Source organism: Ambystoma mexicanum, chromosome 13 (assembly GCF_040938575.1).
Source record: "Ambystoma mexicanum isolate Mex_15411 chromosome 13, UKY_AmexF1_1, whole genome shotgun sequence".
NCBI lineage: Eukaryota > Metazoa > Chordata > Amphibia > Caudata > Ambystomatidae > Ambystoma > Ambystoma mexicanum.
This window is the reverse complement of record NC_090938.1, coordinates 664,680,783-664,698,906: the sequence shown is the minus strand read 5'-3', so window position 1 is coordinate 664,698,906 and position 18,124 is coordinate 664,680,783. Positions and strand designations below refer to the sequence as shown.

Sequence of the window (18,124 nt, the reverse complement as noted above, 5' to 3'; positions counted from 1 at the left end):
TACAAGCACACATGCTTGCAGCCAGAAGAAACCTGAAGGTTTCTCACCCGCTAGTCCCCACGGATCTCTCTCTCAGGTGGCAATCGCCTTTGGATCCAAACCCTAGGGGTGGACCGGTGGGGACGGATCGCCTGGGTGAGGGGTCTTCGGGGAGTGGGACACCGGATGGTGAGACGCGGTATCCGTTCCCCTATAACAACTTTACCCCTTCCTACCTGGTAGGATACTTGGGAACTTTACCCCCAAACCCTCTTTTCCCTTCGCAAACACTTTCACACGGACAGACCGCTCTGGGAGAAAACAGACTCACACCCGAGCAGTGTACCCGACATGTCCCGCTACTATGGGGAGGCGAAGTCAGGCAATTACTGACAATCACTCACACCTGACATCCATTCAACTTCCCCACATGGATAAAAGGCCGAGCACGAGAGCACACGTTGAGCAAGGCAAAACACATAAAGGAACAGCAGTTTCGAGTTAGCAGCTGAATGAGGGGATAAAGACGTCAAACCAAGAAGGGTTTGTAAGGAGGGAAATACCCTTGACCTTTTCGGCAAGAAACCATTACTTTCAAGAAACCTTCCAGTCTGAAAGCGCAAGGCTAGGAAACCAGACTGAAGAATCCTGCATTGTGTGTTGGAGATACCGAAGGCCCCCCTGCGTAAACAACGAAGGCGGGGAGGAGCAGCAGTCACCGGGGTGTCGTCCTTGGCTCCAAAGTAGCGCCATATAGATCAACACAGCCGGTGAGTTGAGGATACCAATGCAAGACCGGTCAGTGTTGAGGTCAAGGTTGCAAGCGGCAACATTGTACAACCGGCGCTGGAACGAACATTGTTAAATGCGTGTGATGAAAGACGTGAGTAAATCTAAACTGCTGATTAATGTTTCAACTTGAGAAGGAAAGATACAATACCATTGACTCAGTGGTCCGGCACCATGAATGTGCTCAATCAAAGGTCTCTGTAAGGTATCAGGCCAAGAGAACGAAAGTCAAAGATTGATGAGAACATTGTGTGAAGTAAATCGAAGTGGTCTGCCACAGTTCAAGCAAAGCCCATTGTACATTCTAAAGTCTTTGATTTTGATATCAAGAGGATCCAAGCCCGAACAAGGGAGATCCATGGTCCGAGCCCGAACGAGGGAGAGAAAGTGTAAACATTGTGGTAAAAAGGGGGTCCAAGCCTGAAGGAGGGAGACCCATGATAAACACTGGAAGTGAGAACCTGTGCATGTGAAGATCCTGATAGGAATGGAACTTTCATACCTGTTTGTTACGACAGGCCCTCAGCAGTAAGAGTATGTTATTGGAAAAGAGACTTTGGCAAAAAGGCCTGATAGTTATGCTTTGAACTGTATCCTCGTGGCAGCGAAGCCAGAGTGTGTGCAAAGCTCGAACGTGTTGCCTTGCCCCGTGCTGGAAAAGTTGGGAAGGGAAGCCCACTGCTCAACCGTCCCGACATATTTCTTGAACACTTCTTTTTGCATACACTATTGTCCCACACCCTTTTGTATTTAGAAGGATTGGCAATAGGTTTATTAGTATAAGCCCTTTTAGAGAGACTCGACTAGGACTGCGTTATTATTTAATGGTCGTAGCTTGCTCTCATCCTTAGATTTAGGTAAGATAGGCGTTCAACCAACTCATTGAAGTTCAATAAACACCCTTGAACTGTGATCACTTGTGTCTGTCTTCACTGTTGAATACCATGCCTTCTTTACAGCACCCACCACATAAATAAAAGCATGTGCAACACAAATGTATGTAAAAACATCTAATATTCACAGAATATCACAACCTTAATGCACAAGCCAAAGACAGCAAGATTGAGATAGAAACACAGAAAGACCAACCCATTCAAAGATACTGAGTGAATGAGCACAAAATACACAGAAATGAGACAGGCACACTTACAGAAGGAGGGAACAGAGACAGACAAGGATAGAGCCAGCTATGGAGTCATGCAGACAATACACATGGTTAATACCAACCCCGTCAGTGAAGAAGCTCCGGAGCATTCTCAAGCTTGGCACCCGGTTTGGCAATCGCCTGCGAGGAAAGATAAATCGTGAGTATAAGAGAGTTACATTACACAAACAAAACATAGCATGCAGTTTCTAACATGACAGGTAAATCCTCCAATAAATGCCTCAAGCCACAGCCTATTGGACATCTGCGAGCAGAGAAATGAATAATGTCCCTCGGCATGTCTTGCAGCCCCTTTAATTCTCCATCACTGATCAGAGGTGGAATCTGACCACTTAGCTGGTTATTGGGCAGTTACACAGTGACTGCAAGTAACCCGGACTGAGGAATTGTGAAGACCTTCTCTTAAGATGCAGACAGCCAAGAACATGTCGGCAAGCACATGCCATCAGATCAGAGCTTTATAGTGTCCCTTTTGATAGGTATCAGTTATTAAACTCTACTTTACAGAGAGCTACAGGCTGACCTGGACATATCATAGACGAACTAGCATTCAATTGTGTCATGATTAGAGAAAATGAGATGGTCAAGGAACATATCTCACAATCAGGAAATACGATCACTGGTTACTTCTCCAAGCTGAACACCATCGCTAGACAAGTTTCACAGATACCAGAATCAATTAATCAGTGACTCCCCGGTATGGATGTGGTCTTTGGAGTCCAATCTGTTAAGAATATTTAACAGCATCAGATCGAGGAGCTAGAACTGTTACGAGGGATCTAAATGTTTTGAAGCGACATGGCTGGGCCAGGAGCTATTTACATATCCTTATTTTTCAAATTAGTTCCCTATTGGATGGAGCTTCATGTTCCTATGAGTGATGACATGTTTCAAGTATGTCAGGATGACCATCTTGCTACCATAGTCTCTTCACAAACTGATCTTCTAAACACAACTCCACAACCCCGAGATGCTTGAAGTTTGAAAGTCGCAGGTACCTTACGGAAGCCCCATGAATGACAAGCGATATGAAACTAATTTGGAAAATCAGGAAATATTGCACACTACATTAGTGATCTAAATTCCTACATAGAACACACATTTTTAGGAAATCACAGAGCTTTCAAATCTACAGAATCATGGTTGAAATTCATTAACAACTGTGTCTGCTTATGAAAAAGGCTTAGAGGTCATAATTCAATACAGAAAAGTGTATTTAGTATTTAAAGTTTGTACCCCTGAAGAATGTCCAGAAATAATAGCGATATAGGACCCAAATATGTTGGGTCTATCTCTAAAGACTGATTTCAAGGCGTTTATTGTATCAAAGTAAGACAGACACAAGTGATCACAGTTCAAGGCTGTTTATTAAACTGTACAAATAGGTGAGATAAATGCCTAATCTAAACCTAAATCGAAGATGGGAGCAAGCTACGACCATCAAATAATAATAATACGGTCCTAGTGGTGTCAGTCAAATAAAAAGGGCCCATACAACAGAAAAACTATTGCCAATCCTTACCGCTATGCTACAAATATAGTGTGGGATAATGTTCACAAGAAAAGAAAGAAGTGTTCATAAAATGATAAGTCAGGATGTTATGGCTGGGGCCTCCCTTCCGCGCGTTTATAGCACGGGACAAGCCGAGACTCGTGAGCACAGCACACTTCTGGGCCTCTCCGGCACAAGCTTACAGTTCCTTCTCTCAATAAAGGCCCTTCTATGCCCAAGTGTCTTTCATGGAAAGTCTGTTGATTCAGAGAGCCTGATATGCCAAAACAACAAATTACTCTTTGCCTCTGGGTCCCCCCCAGCTGGGGTCCAATCCTGCTTTCAACAATAGCCTCCCTCAATCAGGCTCAGACCAACCATTCACTGTGGACATCCCTTAGTCGGGTTCACGCTTGTCGACACAATATTCACGGATGTATCACTGTTCAGCCCGGTTCGTAGGCATCCCTTAGTCGGGTTCACATTTGCCCCAAATAACACTGTTCAACATGGCTTGAGCACAATGCAGGATTTACTTCCCGTAGCTTTCTCCTGGCATCCCCCTCAGTCGGGTTCACACTCGCTACAGTTACCAATTTCACATTCTCATCAGAAACCGGGGTTTCCCTTCCCCTAGCTTTCTCATCACCTTATAATATTTGGAAATCTTAATGTGTTTTCAAACAATCGTGTAGTTTATTCACGAAAACCACATGGTGATCCCCTCTTCCGGGTGCAAACGCCACCTTCACAATTTCTTGAGTCTCGTACCCACTTTCACAACGTGCCAAAGACTTTCGAGTGTACAAGTGGTTTGATTTGACCCTTGCATGACCATTTAGACACTTCACGCTGGCCTCCCCTAGGCCTCTTGGTTATTGTAGTTTTCTCAGTTCATTACTTTCTCCTTGTTTGGGAGGGGGGTATCCGTTAAGAGTTTTTTCAACTGAGCGCCCACATGGTGCCGATCACTCCAACCCGAATATCCTGTTTGTTCACAAAAAAACCTTTGTCTATTATCTTCTTTTCCTTACACAATTGTTGCCACTGCAACCTTAAGGTAACACAGTCTGGTCCACTATCAGTTCTTCCGACTAAACCGCTATGCTGAACTCGTTTGCTTTCCTTCAGCTGGAGTCAAGAACGGTACCACCGCGACAAGCGATTCTCACTGTCCTGGCTATCAATGCGGGAGGGCCCCATGTACCATTGACATCTGTCACACCACTCGCCAGCTGAGATTCCCGGTATTATGTTTTTGTGCGAAGGCATTGCAGGTCTGGGTTGAAAAAGGCAAGGGCAGTTCCCTCCTCGTCGTCCTTTCAGATTCCGCTGCTTTTCTCCTTCATTTAAACTTCCATCCCGGAATGACTGCTTCCTCGTGTGTTCGCCCTTGCTCAAAGTGTGCTCTCGTACTCCGCCTTTTATCCCAGTGGGGTAGGGAAATGGCCATCAGTTGTGTGTAGTTATTGCCAATTGCCTGACTCTACCCGACCCTTGTGTTGGGACATGTCAGGTAAACGGCTCTGGTGTTAGTCCATAGTGAAAAACTGTTTGTGTCGGAAAGGGGGTGGGGGTAGAGTTTCTAAACATCCTGCGGGGCAGGATGGGTAAAATATGTCATAAGGAAGGAGATACCGCGTCTCACGCTGCGGCGTCCCACTTCCACTCCTTGAAGACCCCTCATCCAGATGATCCTCCCCCACTGGTCCACCCACAGGAACTGGATCCTATAGCAATGGTGGTGTCCTAGCCACCTGGATAACAGATCCCCGGGGACTAGCAAGTGAGACACCATCAAGTTTCTCACATTAGGCAACAATCTGTTTCTCTTTCTTTTGATAGGTAAAAATACTAGACTTTTTCTTTGTAGATTTAGAATGATTGTATGCATCAATTGTTTGTAGAATAATTGTTTTGTGGTTCAATTTTGTGTAGTGACTTGTGAATTAGGATTTTCTTGTGACAATTGGATTGCACACATTTATTTGCAGTACTATGTTTAATGATTACGTAATTCGGTTCACATGTGTACTTTTTTGTGAAGTTTTTAGATACATTTTCTGCTATAGAATATTTTGTACAATTTAGAATCATGTTATTTTAATACATTTGTATGGATAAAAATTGTCCAATTACGTTATAAAGTTAGATGAGTGAATACAATGTTTTGGAGTTACCTCTGTAGGGAAGGCATGGTATAACAAATAGTGACACGGACACAATGGATAGAATTTGTAAAACCTTTATTGAAAATGTTGGGGTTGGAGAAACTCCTATTCTAACTAAGATGGGACTAGTAGTCTCGATCATCAAACGAGAAACAAAACAGTTCTAGTGGAGTCTGGCAAGTCAAAATGGCCTATCCTAACAGAAACCTAATGCCTGCCCTATCTCTTGTACACAAAGAGTAAAAAGGAGAAAATGTAGTTCCAAATGATAATGTGGCTGAACCATCTCTCCTCCCCACGTTAGGCCTCACGAGGTAAGGCAATCCACGTAGGCAGGATGACACACTCTGGCTCAGCTTCCAATACAGAACAAAATCGTGGATCGACGCCAGCCTGGCCTTTCCATTTAAAGTTCCTTTCTTTGACTTTCAAAATAATGTTTCAACTAAACTGTTCACAAAGGCCCCCTCTGCCAGGCACAGACTTTCCACCACACAGTTCTTGCACGTCCTCCCTCTGCTGGGCTCAGATGTCTCTCGATACAGTTCACACAAAGTTGCAAGGGGCGTTCCCTTCCCGAAGCTTAATATACTTCGGGTCTCCGTCAATAGGGCTCAGACTACTTTCGAATGTGGAAGTCTTTCAAAATGTGCGTGGCTTTCTTTACAGACCACCGTAGGACCATTTTGACTCAACGTTCCCCATTTACTTTCACTCTTGCTGTTTGTTCGCCCTTTAGCTTCCAACAAAGCACCTTTCACAGAGACTTTTGTTGAATGGGCTACTTCCTTTCACCGGACCACTCCATTAATTAATATCGCTGATCTTGCAGTTGTATTTCACTTTAAAGTTCATTCACAGATCTGCCTTTCTTTGCGTCTCATCCACACGTGTGCATCCTTCACTTGTGCTATGATGTTGCTGCTACATTCACTTTAACACACCGGTCTCTCAGGTCGCTTGTCAACTCACCGACTGTGTGCGATTTGTTCTTGTTTCGCGTTTTCTGATTTTCGAGTCAAGGTTAGTACCACAGACTTGACCTTGACTCCCCAACTCTGCCGTTCACCCGGGAGGGTTGCTGGCCTCCTTGACACACAATGTAATCTTCACTTGTGGGATATGGCCTTCTGCACACGTCTTTCGCGTTCTGTCGGAGGCAACGACCTCCAGTATGGAAGCCTTAAGGTTTTTTCGGCCGGCTGCTTTCATCCCCTGGTCCGTTGCTCATCACCAGTAGGTGTGCCTTCATCCCGGATGTTCTGCTCGATCTTGTTTTCTGCCTTGCTCAGAGTCTGTCTTTAGGTATTGCCTTTTATTCGTTTGAAGAGAGCTAATTGGTATCAGGTGTATGCACTTAGGGTAAAGTGCCGACTTTGCCTGACACGATTAATGGGACATGTCCAGTACGATGTGAGAGAGGTAGTCTGGTTACTCTCAGTCACCCTCTTTCTGTGCCCAGTCATTGTGTAAAAAGGGGGAGAGGAGGACTTCGGAAAATCCTAAAAAAAATAGGATGGGGTAGGAGGGGATGGATGCCAGCCCTGTACTCTCAGCCGTCGGCCAAGGTGGTTGTAAATTGAACAGAGTCACAGGCCTTCCCATTGCGACGGGGCACACGCCATGGGTGCCCACTTTCCCCGCTGATCTATGAATTGGTGATGAAAGCATGGGCGGTGTTGGTTAGGGAAAACGAGGGTATAAGGGGCATCATGATTGGGGGTGGGGTTAATTGTAAGATGAGTCGCTTTGCGGACGACGCCTTGCTTTATGTTACCAGACCGTCCCACTCCATTCCCCTGGTGTTGGAGAGCCTGGAGCGCTATGGGAGGTTATCAGAATTCAAAGTCAATTTGGGAAAGTCGGCGGGGTATGTGGCGGGGAGACTGCCAGAAGGGGAAATAGAATATATGGCAAGGCTCCCATTTAGGATGCAGGAGGACACCTTCCGATACCTTGCGTTCCAGGTGACAGCGTTTTGAAGTCCTCTTCCCCAAGAACTCCCCCCCATCCTCCCTGGTCAGCCATAAAAATAGATATGGAGCAATGGTCGGGCTCGGGACTCTCATGGATGGCCCACTTTTGAACCGCATAAAGATGATCCTTCTCCCCACAATTTTGTTCTTATTCCAGATGCTGCCCATAGTAATACCTACCCCATTTTTTCCAGACGTGAAGGTAGCTATGACCCAGCTCTGGGTCCTATTGGATCACTTTGACCCGCATTCAGGGAAGCAATGGGTGGCAATTGACAAAGCGGTACTAGTGCTGGTCACGCTGGATGAATGGCTGTGGGTCTTGGGGGGCCCGTATCCCGAGGAGAGTTTTCAATCACCCGGTCCTGGAGGTTCTGTGGTCTATATGGAGGGAAGGGGGAGACAATAGGTGGCTCACGATGTGGCCGTCACCTTTGAGCTGTAGCTGGGCCCCCCGCTGAGGGATGGGATCACGGAGCCACTGGCCTTCCAGCCCTGGTACGAGGCATGTTTAAGCAGAGCGGGTCAAATGTGGGAAGAGGACACTCATCTCCTTGGGGAAGCTGAAGGAGGCCCTAGGTCTCCGTAACCTGTCGCTGTTCCCCTTCAGTTGCACAAATCGGGTTTTGTTAGAGGACTGGTGGGGGGAAAATCTAAGGAGGGAGCTGACGAGTTTTGAAAAATTCCTTATCACGTAGAGGGGTTCCAGAGGGCTGATAGCTGAGCTGTACAGAAGGATCCTCTTGGCAAGCCCACAAGAGCCCCCTCCATCCAGAACCAATTGGGGGCAGGACTTGGGTAGGGACATTTGAGACCTCCTAGGGGCTCAGATGTGCAGGCGGGCTAACCACTCAACGACTTCGCTCCAATATAGACCCCAGGCGCCGAAGTTACTCCCATAGATGGCACTACCCTCCAACGAGAATTGTGTGAATGAGAGAGCGATACGATTCTAGCTGTTGGAAGTGCCATCGAGAAAAAGGGGATTACATCCACATGTGGTGGGGCTGTGCAAGGGAGAAGGCGTATTGGAGGGAGGTCCTGTCATGGATAAAAGGGTAGACGGGATTCAGAGGGAATTCTCACCATGGCTTATCCTTTTTGGGGTACACAAGGGAGAGGAGCCGGAACAAGAAAGGGGGCACATGTTTCAGGTCATGTAGGTCTCGGCCAGATGCTGCCTGGTCCAGCGGTGGAAAAGTCTACGAATGCCGGTGGAAAAGGAATGGTTATTAAAGACTTGTGCTATATACGATATGGAGTACCTCACTCACCTCCTGGATGAGTCCAGGTCTGACATTGAATGTTTTGGGTTGCCTTTTTTTATTTTATTTTTTTAAGTATGTGGCTCATGGGGAAGGGAGAGGGCTGGGAGGTGAGGAAGGGGTGCTCACCAAGAGAGGAGATCGACACTGCAATGGAGCACCCTTGGACAATGGGCGAACTATGAGCATTCTGGGAAGGACTCTTCTGATTCACGTACAAGCGTACCTCTGAGACATTAGGTCGGTAAGTGGGTACCATCCTCTGTTTCAAACTTTGTAGGGACAATTGAACTCAGCTGTAAGAGGGGGTAGGGCTTCAATTTGTTGGTTACAGGAGTAACCAATTTGTTGGTTGTAGTTGACCTGTGCTGTTTTGAATAAAATGCCAATAACGTTTTATTTTGAAAAAAATAGGATGGGGTAGATGAACAAAAAAGGTGGGAATAACACGTCTTGCCATCGGCTATCCGAGCCCCAGTTCCCGAAGACCCCTCACCCAGTTGATCCTCTCGCACTGGTCCACCCATAGGAACTGGATCCAAAAGCGATACCCGTGTCCTGGCCACCTGGATGACAAGTGCCCTTTGGTTTCTCACACCTCCCTTTGTTTGTTAGATGGTATTGCGGTCACCATCTAACCACGAAAGAAATGGAGTGTCATCAACATACATGAAAAAGTGCATGCTATTAACCCCACAAGCTGTCATGGAAGCCACATAACGGGGGAGGAGAGAGAACTGTGGGGAGAGGAGATTCTTTCCGTGCTTTTCTTATTTAGTTTACTTTGGGGGCAGTGTTTTTGAAAAATAGCTTCACCACACTTCAAATCATGTGCCACGATACACCTGCAGACTTGCGATCAGTGATTGGGCCACCCTAGTCATGTGACCCGCCATCTCTCCTGCGAAGGGTAGTGGTTAAGGGTAATGCCTGTGAGCCTGGTGTCTAATGCACTGCACAGCAACCATACCGGATACACTAAGTGAATATGCAGTAAAATACCCCCTCGCCCGCTCTCCAGAATAGATCCTTACTGAAATCATTTACTACGGCCAGTTTGCATCTTGGGTTCTATTTCTGCTGGTTTGCACAGTGAAGTTTGATTGCACTGTGAGACTCTGCGCCTGTGAATTTGCACTGTGAAGTCCTGATTCTGCTAATTTGCACTGAAAGTTCTAATTTTGCTATTTGTACCTTAAGTGTTATATATTCTTATGGCTTGCATTGTGAGGTCTAATTAAACCGTGTAGCTCAATTTTGATGATTTGCACTGTGATATTCTAGCCCCGCCTAGTTGCACTCGGAGTTCATAGTCTGGTAACTACCACAGTGGGTTCCAATTCTCTTTGTTTGATTACTGCCATCAATGTATTGTTCCTAGTGGAAGTACTGCACCATGATTGCACTCTACACGTTTGCTTCTCTTTGGTACCTAAACTGCATCCTACTAAACTTCTCAGTCTCTTTACTGTAAATTAAATTACATCTCAACACGAAACTTGCAAGAAGCGCCATGGCCAGTATCACCACAAGGCACAAACAAGACTTTCCCTAACTTATGTGGGTCCCCCTCCACACAAACACACGCTCAAGCTCAGACATAGTCCACAAACCACCCCACACAGCCAAAACACTCAAAGGTAACTGAGCTCTCTGTATAAACCCTTGATATTGCAGGGAAACGCTCCTCTAGCCTTTATCGTTTCACATCAGACACAAGCAACTCCTTTTAAAGATTTGGTGAGTGGATATGTTTGATAGGACAGTGCGTTATATACGGACCTCCTTCAAAAGCAAGTACACAATCCACGAGGCAAGCATTCGTAAACAGTTTGCCTTATATTTTGTCACTCCCTAGAGCCTGGGTAACCACTCTCATCATAGCTGTAACAGTGCATCCTATTGCAAAGTATACAAGTGAGATTGTGCGCTACTGAAAGCTTGTTTATAATTGCCACTTCTGGGTACTCGAATAACCACATGAGCTACCTTTCTTTAAATCACCTATTCCTACTTGAATTCATTTTATTGTTCATGTCAAAATCTGTTCAATCACAGAATCAAGTGGTTTCTGAAATGAGAACATAGCATTAAACTCTCAAGAAACCACCCCTACAGAAGTATCAATTAATTGCACATTAGGTACACCCCCATTTTATATTTGCACAACCTAAGAGGTGAAGATTTGTTTTGGTTAATTTAAGAGTAACATCATAATCAGGAACCCTATGAGCACTTGGGTAGTACTTTCTTGACAGGTGAAACAACATTTGCCTTAACAGATGCTATTTTCCACAGTAAATGAGGTGTTTAGCAATACAAGATTCTACAATCTTGAGTTGTAATCGTTTAGTTTGCTCTGTTTCAATTTTGTCCCAACAGAACTATCAATGCAGTCATATTTTCATTAGGCCGTGAAAAAGCACAGTTGTGTGGGAAACTTGCACCAGCTGCGATACATCAAAACACATAAAATACTAAATGTGCACATGACTTTCCATCATGAATTGAAATGACTAAATGTGACATGCAGAATTCTTCTTTTTAAAATTATTTTATTATTTTTTGTTTTATTTAAAATGTCTTTATCTACATATTTAAAAATTGGAGGACCAGTGCGGACTTGGTGCATCAGCTCGACACAGCATACGATTTTCATCTCACTATTTAGTACATGCCATGCTCTGAAGATCTCTGAGCAAAAATAAAGATGGCCTCTCCACTTGTCCCACAGGCCCTGAAATTAGACCACTGAAGATGGATATAGACCCTTTGTATTTCTTGGCGGCCCTACGGTAGGATAGCTTTTCCCAGCACATTTCTTGCAGTTCCTGTTACAAGACATCCCTGTGCATAGACTAATATAATGTCTGTATATGTTGTCCATGTTCTGCTATGATACCTCCCTTTGCACAGATGTAGACCCCCTGTGTACATGTCCCAGAGCCCCTTCTTTTAGTGCAAAACATCCCTGAGGCACCGACTCCTGTCCCACCTACCTCAGAAGCTTGCCATCATCCCGAAAAGTGTTGAGTCCATCGTCACAGGATTTTGAGCGTTCAGTGGTGATAGCCAAGAGGTAAGAGGAGCGGCGGCTGGCCCTTATACTGCCTGGATAACAATGAAAGAAGGAACCAAAAAATGAAAGTTAGGCCCGAATGACAGATAACAAACAAGCATTTCTTGGTTGATGTGTTCTGCTCGTTTCCACAGTCTGAACTGCATTTACTAGGCAGTCTGCATGACACACAGCACTGTCCATTTATGGTAAAAGAAAGTGACACTTCAATTTGGTGCTAGGGTATTTGGTGCAATTGTTTTGTGTGCAATGGGACACATGCAATGCATAGTTTGCAAAAGGATCAAGTACAATGGGATCAGCTGGCCCGGAATCGAGTGCTGTGTGGTTTGATGCTGAAGGGTTGGATGCAGTGGTATCAGATGATACACTGCGTTCTATTAAATTGGGTAGTAACAGCTGATATTACAGTGCATAAATCCAACATGAATCTGTGTATGAAAAACTGATATAATCTGTAGTGTTATTGGGTGCCATGGGATTAGATGATGTAGGCTTGGGTTCAGTGATTTTGGTGTGGTGTATCAGAGTGATTTGTGATTAGTTGATGTGGGATTGAGTGCAGCAACGTTAAGTGATGGACTGTGGAATCATTTACACTGGGATTTGGTGCAGAGGAATTGTGTGCAGTGGGATTTGATACAGCCCTGTTTTTTGGATCAATGGAAAACCATTGTCACCTGTGGGTTTTTTGTGGCTTGGATATATTATGCACAGAGAGGCTACCAACATGGTAGACGTTGCCCTGTACAAGACCACTTGACCTTGCATATTGACAATTCTTTTGCCTAAGGAACAATGTGGGATGTTGAGTGGTTTCATACACTGAGAGTTGGCGCATGTGAATTGAGGACTGGTTATTGCAGGAGAGGGAGAGGCAAGAAGAAGAATGCGAGCCATAGGTGTTGCAGGATTATTCATAGCAGAGGAGAGGTGAAAAGCAGGCAGGTTGTAGGATGGTATTTCAGGAGGCAAGAATAGGCATGGGAGACCTGTGAACAGCCAGACTGGAATGGCGGGTTTGAAAGGTTGCAGGGCTGACTGTGGCAGGCTTGGAAGGTCCAGAATTAAGCGTGAAAACATTACGTGCATGAAAACATGGCAAAGCAGAATGGAAAGGGGATTAGCGTGACAGAGCATGGTTTGGCAGGCCTGAATGTGGTTATACTGAGTTGGCGTGGCAATGTGGGACAGGGTGCAAACAGTCGTGGAAGGGTTGGCTGTGGTAGTGTTGGGTATGGCTGGACGGGGTATAGCAGAATTGCACATAAGAAAGCTGGGTATGGCACAACTGGGCCAGGGACAGGCATTGGTGTTGTAGTTGCAGGAAAGATTGTTGTTGGAGGGTTGGACGATACAGGGCAGGCCCTGGCATCCTGGATGTGGAAGAACTGGGCCTTGAAAGATTGTTCACCGGAATTCTGGTTAGAGCAGGATTTGATTACAGGGGCGGGGGGCGATTGGTTGAGGCAAGCTGCAACTTGCTATGGCAAATAAAACCACTTAATTAGTGGAGGGAGCTCCAGGTGTGTGGGAAGGGTGCATGCCACAGAACCTGGGACACACTTACTACAGTCCTGGGAGTAATGCCGGTTGATGCAGAAGGTGAAGGTTGGAGAAGTTGGGCTGGTCATGAGGACAGGAGCCGAATTCATTGCACTGGATACGACGGACGAGGCTGCAATGTGCCGGGCCTTGACGTCAATACTGGGACTCGTAGGTTCATCTAGTACATGCAAGAAAAATACATGACAAAGCTATTACCCAAACTAGTCTGTGGCACACAATACAGTCCAACATCAGAACTTTTGCATCATCAAACACAAAGGAGCTCATGTTCCAATGAGCCGCAGCGTAAATGAAGCTGTACAAGCCTTGAGTAAGGCTTGAACACCTTACAGTCACGCCATGGCTCATTTTCACTCATTTATACAGTGGAGAGGAGAGGCGGAACGCAACTTGGGTTTCCACCACCTCCCTTGCCCTCCACCATACAAATGCTAAAGCATTTGGGCCAGCATGGATTCTCATGCCTGCACACATGTTGGCGATCCCTCTGCTGTCTGCCAGCTTCATGCACCAGCATAAAGCAGTCGAGCCGTATAGGGATCCATTGTACATGCTGCCAGTGTGTACAATTCCAATTAAACAGTGCGCTTATTTGAATTGTGAACACTGCTTACATGCGAGTATGTCGGACAGCGTTTAATTGTAATTGGGAGCACATAGTTAAAAGTAAACAGTGAGTACTCACTTTGTTCAGCAGAGTGCAAAAGTGCAGGGAAAAAGGCACCGTACACAAGTATACGCCACCTTTTGCCCTGCACTTTTGCACTCTGCCGTCCAAATGACGGAAATTTGGCAGCAGGCGCCGCTTACGTGTATGTCAATAGATAATGGCTCCCCGCTGTCAAATTAGGAATTTGAGGGAAATGAACTCGAAAGAACACAAACAGAAAAAGAGGAAAATCATTCTTCACATTCCAATAAAAAGACGTGGAAGAAAGACCAGGCCGAGCCCGGCGACTGTGAAAGCCAGGGCATCATTTGATCCAAGGGACCAGAAACTCAGGAAAGCGCAAGACCTTCTAATGTACACATTAGATGCCATTCCGAAAAAATCCTTTTGGTTCACACAATTAATCTGAAAAAGTGATACATAATAGCAATAACACACACATCAATCCCGTCAAAGCACATCCTGTTCAAGAGATTAGGCCGTGAAGGTTTGGCAAAATGGAAACAAAGTCAGATTCGGAATGCAATGTATGAACAGCTTTAACTCTAAACAACATTTGAAAAGCGTTCTCCTCCTCCTCTTCAAACAAAGTCTACCAGTAAGATCAGAGCAGGCACTGGCACCGCACGCCTCTATTTCGGGGGCCTGCACTGCTTTAATGAAGACAGAGACAGACATTTTAATCAGAAATCTGCTAGGCACTGCGGTTGTGCTGTTCCTATACCTAAGCACCTGCCTACTCTGGCTTGGTATATCCAAAAGGAACAAGCATGAAATGAAACCACACGGGTGTAGAGAAATGCTGTCATTTTGGACAGGTAATTGCTCTGCAGTCCTAACGGTTTAAAGAACTGCAATTCAATGGTACTTCGAAAGACCTAGTATGGAGGAGGCACCAGACCAAGACTCTGGCAGTAATCAAGGATACAAATGGCACCTCCCACAGAATAAACATTTCACAAGGCAGAGGAGCCCCTGAAAAGGGCATATAGTTTACAAGCACATATTTTTGAGTGCATCTACTGCAGGAGAAGAGCCCACTGGCTTTAACCAACTCATTTAATAATGGCCTTTCTTCACAAACATTAGCTTCCTATGGTCGTACTAGACACGATGTCTGGCACACTTGGCTCTCTAGATGTTTTGGTCTAAAAGTCCCATCAGCTGCAGCCAGCATAGTCAATGATGAGGGATCATGGGAGTCATAGTCCAAAAGAACTGGAGAGCCATATTTGGGAGACCCCTGTAGACCATGACATGAGTTTCTTAGATCAAGGCAGGCATATAAACAAAGACAATATGTACTTAATAGGTTTACAGCTTGTAGCCTGTGCAAAATACTACCATCCGGCGAATGGATTCAGAAATATATTATTGTGTTAAAGTTTAAATTGTGGGCATCGACAATGGGTGTGTTTTATATGTCTCCAATATCAGAATGTTTCACAATGGCCCACTTTGAGCATTTTATTAGCCTACAGTGTATGAAAGCGTTGATGTGCGAGTATTGTGACGAATCTCAGGAATCCGTCCCTTCTTCCCTGGGTTCGAGCCACACCCTTTGAGGCTAGGAAGGTGAGCCCGCTCAGCAAAACCCTCCCTAGGGGTTTAGGAAAGTGCAACCTCACTGGGAGTGACTCTCCTTCAGGGGACAAGGGCTCCCGTTATCGAGGGGAAACTCCCTAGACCTAAAGTAGTATCTGCCTACATGGGAGTGAGAAAGAGTGACATTAGCTCCATGTTTTTGGCTCAAGGTAGTGCTGAACTTTCTACATGCTTGACAGCCATTGGAGAACAATCCGACCCTTTTGAATATCGGAGCGAGAATAAAGGGCCAACAACCCTTGCACAGAGAAGGAGGAACCATATGCTGAGGTGAACCTCCGACATGAGAATGTCAGCGAGGGGCAGAGTCGTGCAAACCAGAGGAGCTGGCTTGAGTGAGAGAGAGGAAGCAGATGCCTGAATGAGATACCCCCACCAAATAAAGCAGAGTGTGGCGCCTGAGTGGCAGAGCGTAAAGAGGACCGTACTTGGAGGTGCGACCACATAGAGGATGTGATGGGCCTGGAGCCCGCAAACAGCCCCAGAATCCGGGAACGAAGGGAGGACTGGGTCCACCGCTCTCCACCCGAGAGATAACCAGCGAGAGAATGCCGAGACGAGCGTAAGGTGAAAACCGCTAGTACCCAGTGTGAAAGAGCGGCAAGCCGTGGAGAATGCTATCGCTGATGACTTCAAAAACATTTATGGATTGATTTTGCAACAAAAAAGAAAAACAACATCCTGGCAACAGAAGAGTGACCCATATTAATCTTAAAACATCACTCAAAAGGCATCATACAAACCAAGAGAGGCGGTAAATATTCAAGTACAACACAATTATTCCTCTGTATTAAGCAAATATTGCACACATGGTGCCCACACCTCTGGTGGACGGGCATGCAAGGGCATAGTATGGATGAATTCTGTCTTCTTATGACAATATGCCACGTCTTTCAACCAAATTTGCATGCTGGATGGGGGGCCTTCCACCAGGACATAGAAGCCTGTCAACGGGCCACCACCAGGAGCAGGACAGTCAAACGCCAAGCCACCAGAGGTAGGCGTCTTGTGCATCCCAACAGTGCCACCATAGGATCCTGATCGAGCTGTTCACCAATAATGAGTGAAATCATGGACAGCACGTCCCTCCAGTATCGGGATATATGTGGACATTGCCAGGCCAAGTGCATAAAGTCGGCCGGACTGAAGCTCCATCTGGCGCACGTGTCAGGGGTGGACGGGAAGTGTCTATGGAGCTTTACCAGGGTATGGTACACCTGATGCACAAAGTTGAAGTGAATCAACTTAAACTTAGAATTTAAGGATACCCTTTGGGCTTGACTCATCACATACCGCCAGTCATCACTTGCCATTTCCTTACCAGGATCTCTCACCCGGCGCAGCCTAGATGCATCACTTTCCCATGGGATATCATCCATAAAACTGCGATACAACCGGGAGACAAGATGGCCCTCCCCTTGTGACTGTATCAAGCCATGCAGTAATGCACATGAAGTGGGCTGCTGTGGGAGTGGGGGAAACGCGGCCTTAACAATCGACACACAAAAATACAAAAACATGTCCTGAGAGGTGGACCCACCCCTGTCCTTCGCCTGTTGTAGTGATATGAATGAATCCTCTACAAAAAAAGCCACCTACGTTTAGTATACCAGGTTTCCCACCCACTTTAAAAGGTCTTCTTCATGTCTGATCGGAAGCAGCTGTGAATATGAAGTGACAATGCCAATGCCACTGCCCTTAAAGCACCCAGGATCATACAACATAGGAGATTGGGGTAGCCAGTGCCCTTTTCACCTGGATGTGAGGCTGGATGAGGTATGTGGAGTAACAAAACACCAGATTATGTGCCTGCGCCACCCAATAATACTGTTCCAAGCCTGGCAAGACCAAGCCCCCTTTCTCGTAGGGTTGTGTTAACGTGATGTAGGCTACCCTGGCTTGTTTCCCAGCCCAGATCAAATCTAAAACAATCCCACACAAGCAGAGCAAGACGCCAGTGGAATGAAACAAAGGAATGTTGAGAAACAGAAAGAAATATGGGCAAAATGATCATTTTCACAATAGAAATGCAGCTCTTCAGGGTAAGCGGAAGGGAGTGCCATCTTGCCACCAGGTCATGAAGAGAGCTAATGGCTCTCCCATAATTATCCCGGAACAGGTTGGACTGGTCCTGTAAAATCTCTACACCCAAATACCGAACACTGATGGACTCCCACGTGAACCAAAAGTCATCTTAAAATGCCACAGTCCCGTCAGTGAGTGGGAAAATCACAGATTTGCTTTGGTTAACCCTTGGCCCGGAGCCTAGAGAACTGCCCAAACTTCAATACTTGATGCAGCACCTGAGATAAATTATGGACAGGGTCGCTGAGAAATAAAGCCACATCGTCGGCATATACAGAA

General features: G+C 45.8%; 1 protein-coding gene across 5 annotated transcripts in view; it reads right to left on the bottom strand.

The window, feature by feature from the left end:
- The window catches only part of ARHGAP23 (Rho GTPase activating protein 23), a 635,536-nt gene that overhangs the window by 94,260 nt on the left and 523,152 nt on the right, over positions 1-18,124 (bottom strand). For all 5 annotated transcript variants that reach the window (XM_069634667.1, XM_069634666.1, XM_069634669.1 and 2 more), the window contains 3 exons: positions 13,487-13,642; positions 11,837-11,948; positions 1,996-2,053 (listed from right to left, as the gene is read on the bottom strand). In XM_069634667.1, coding sequence (XP_069490768.1) covers positions 1,996-2,053; positions 11,837-11,948; positions 13,487-13,642 — 326 coding nt within the window. The remainder of the gene's footprint in view (positions 1-1,995; positions 2,054-11,836; positions 11,949-13,486; positions 13,643-18,124) is intronic.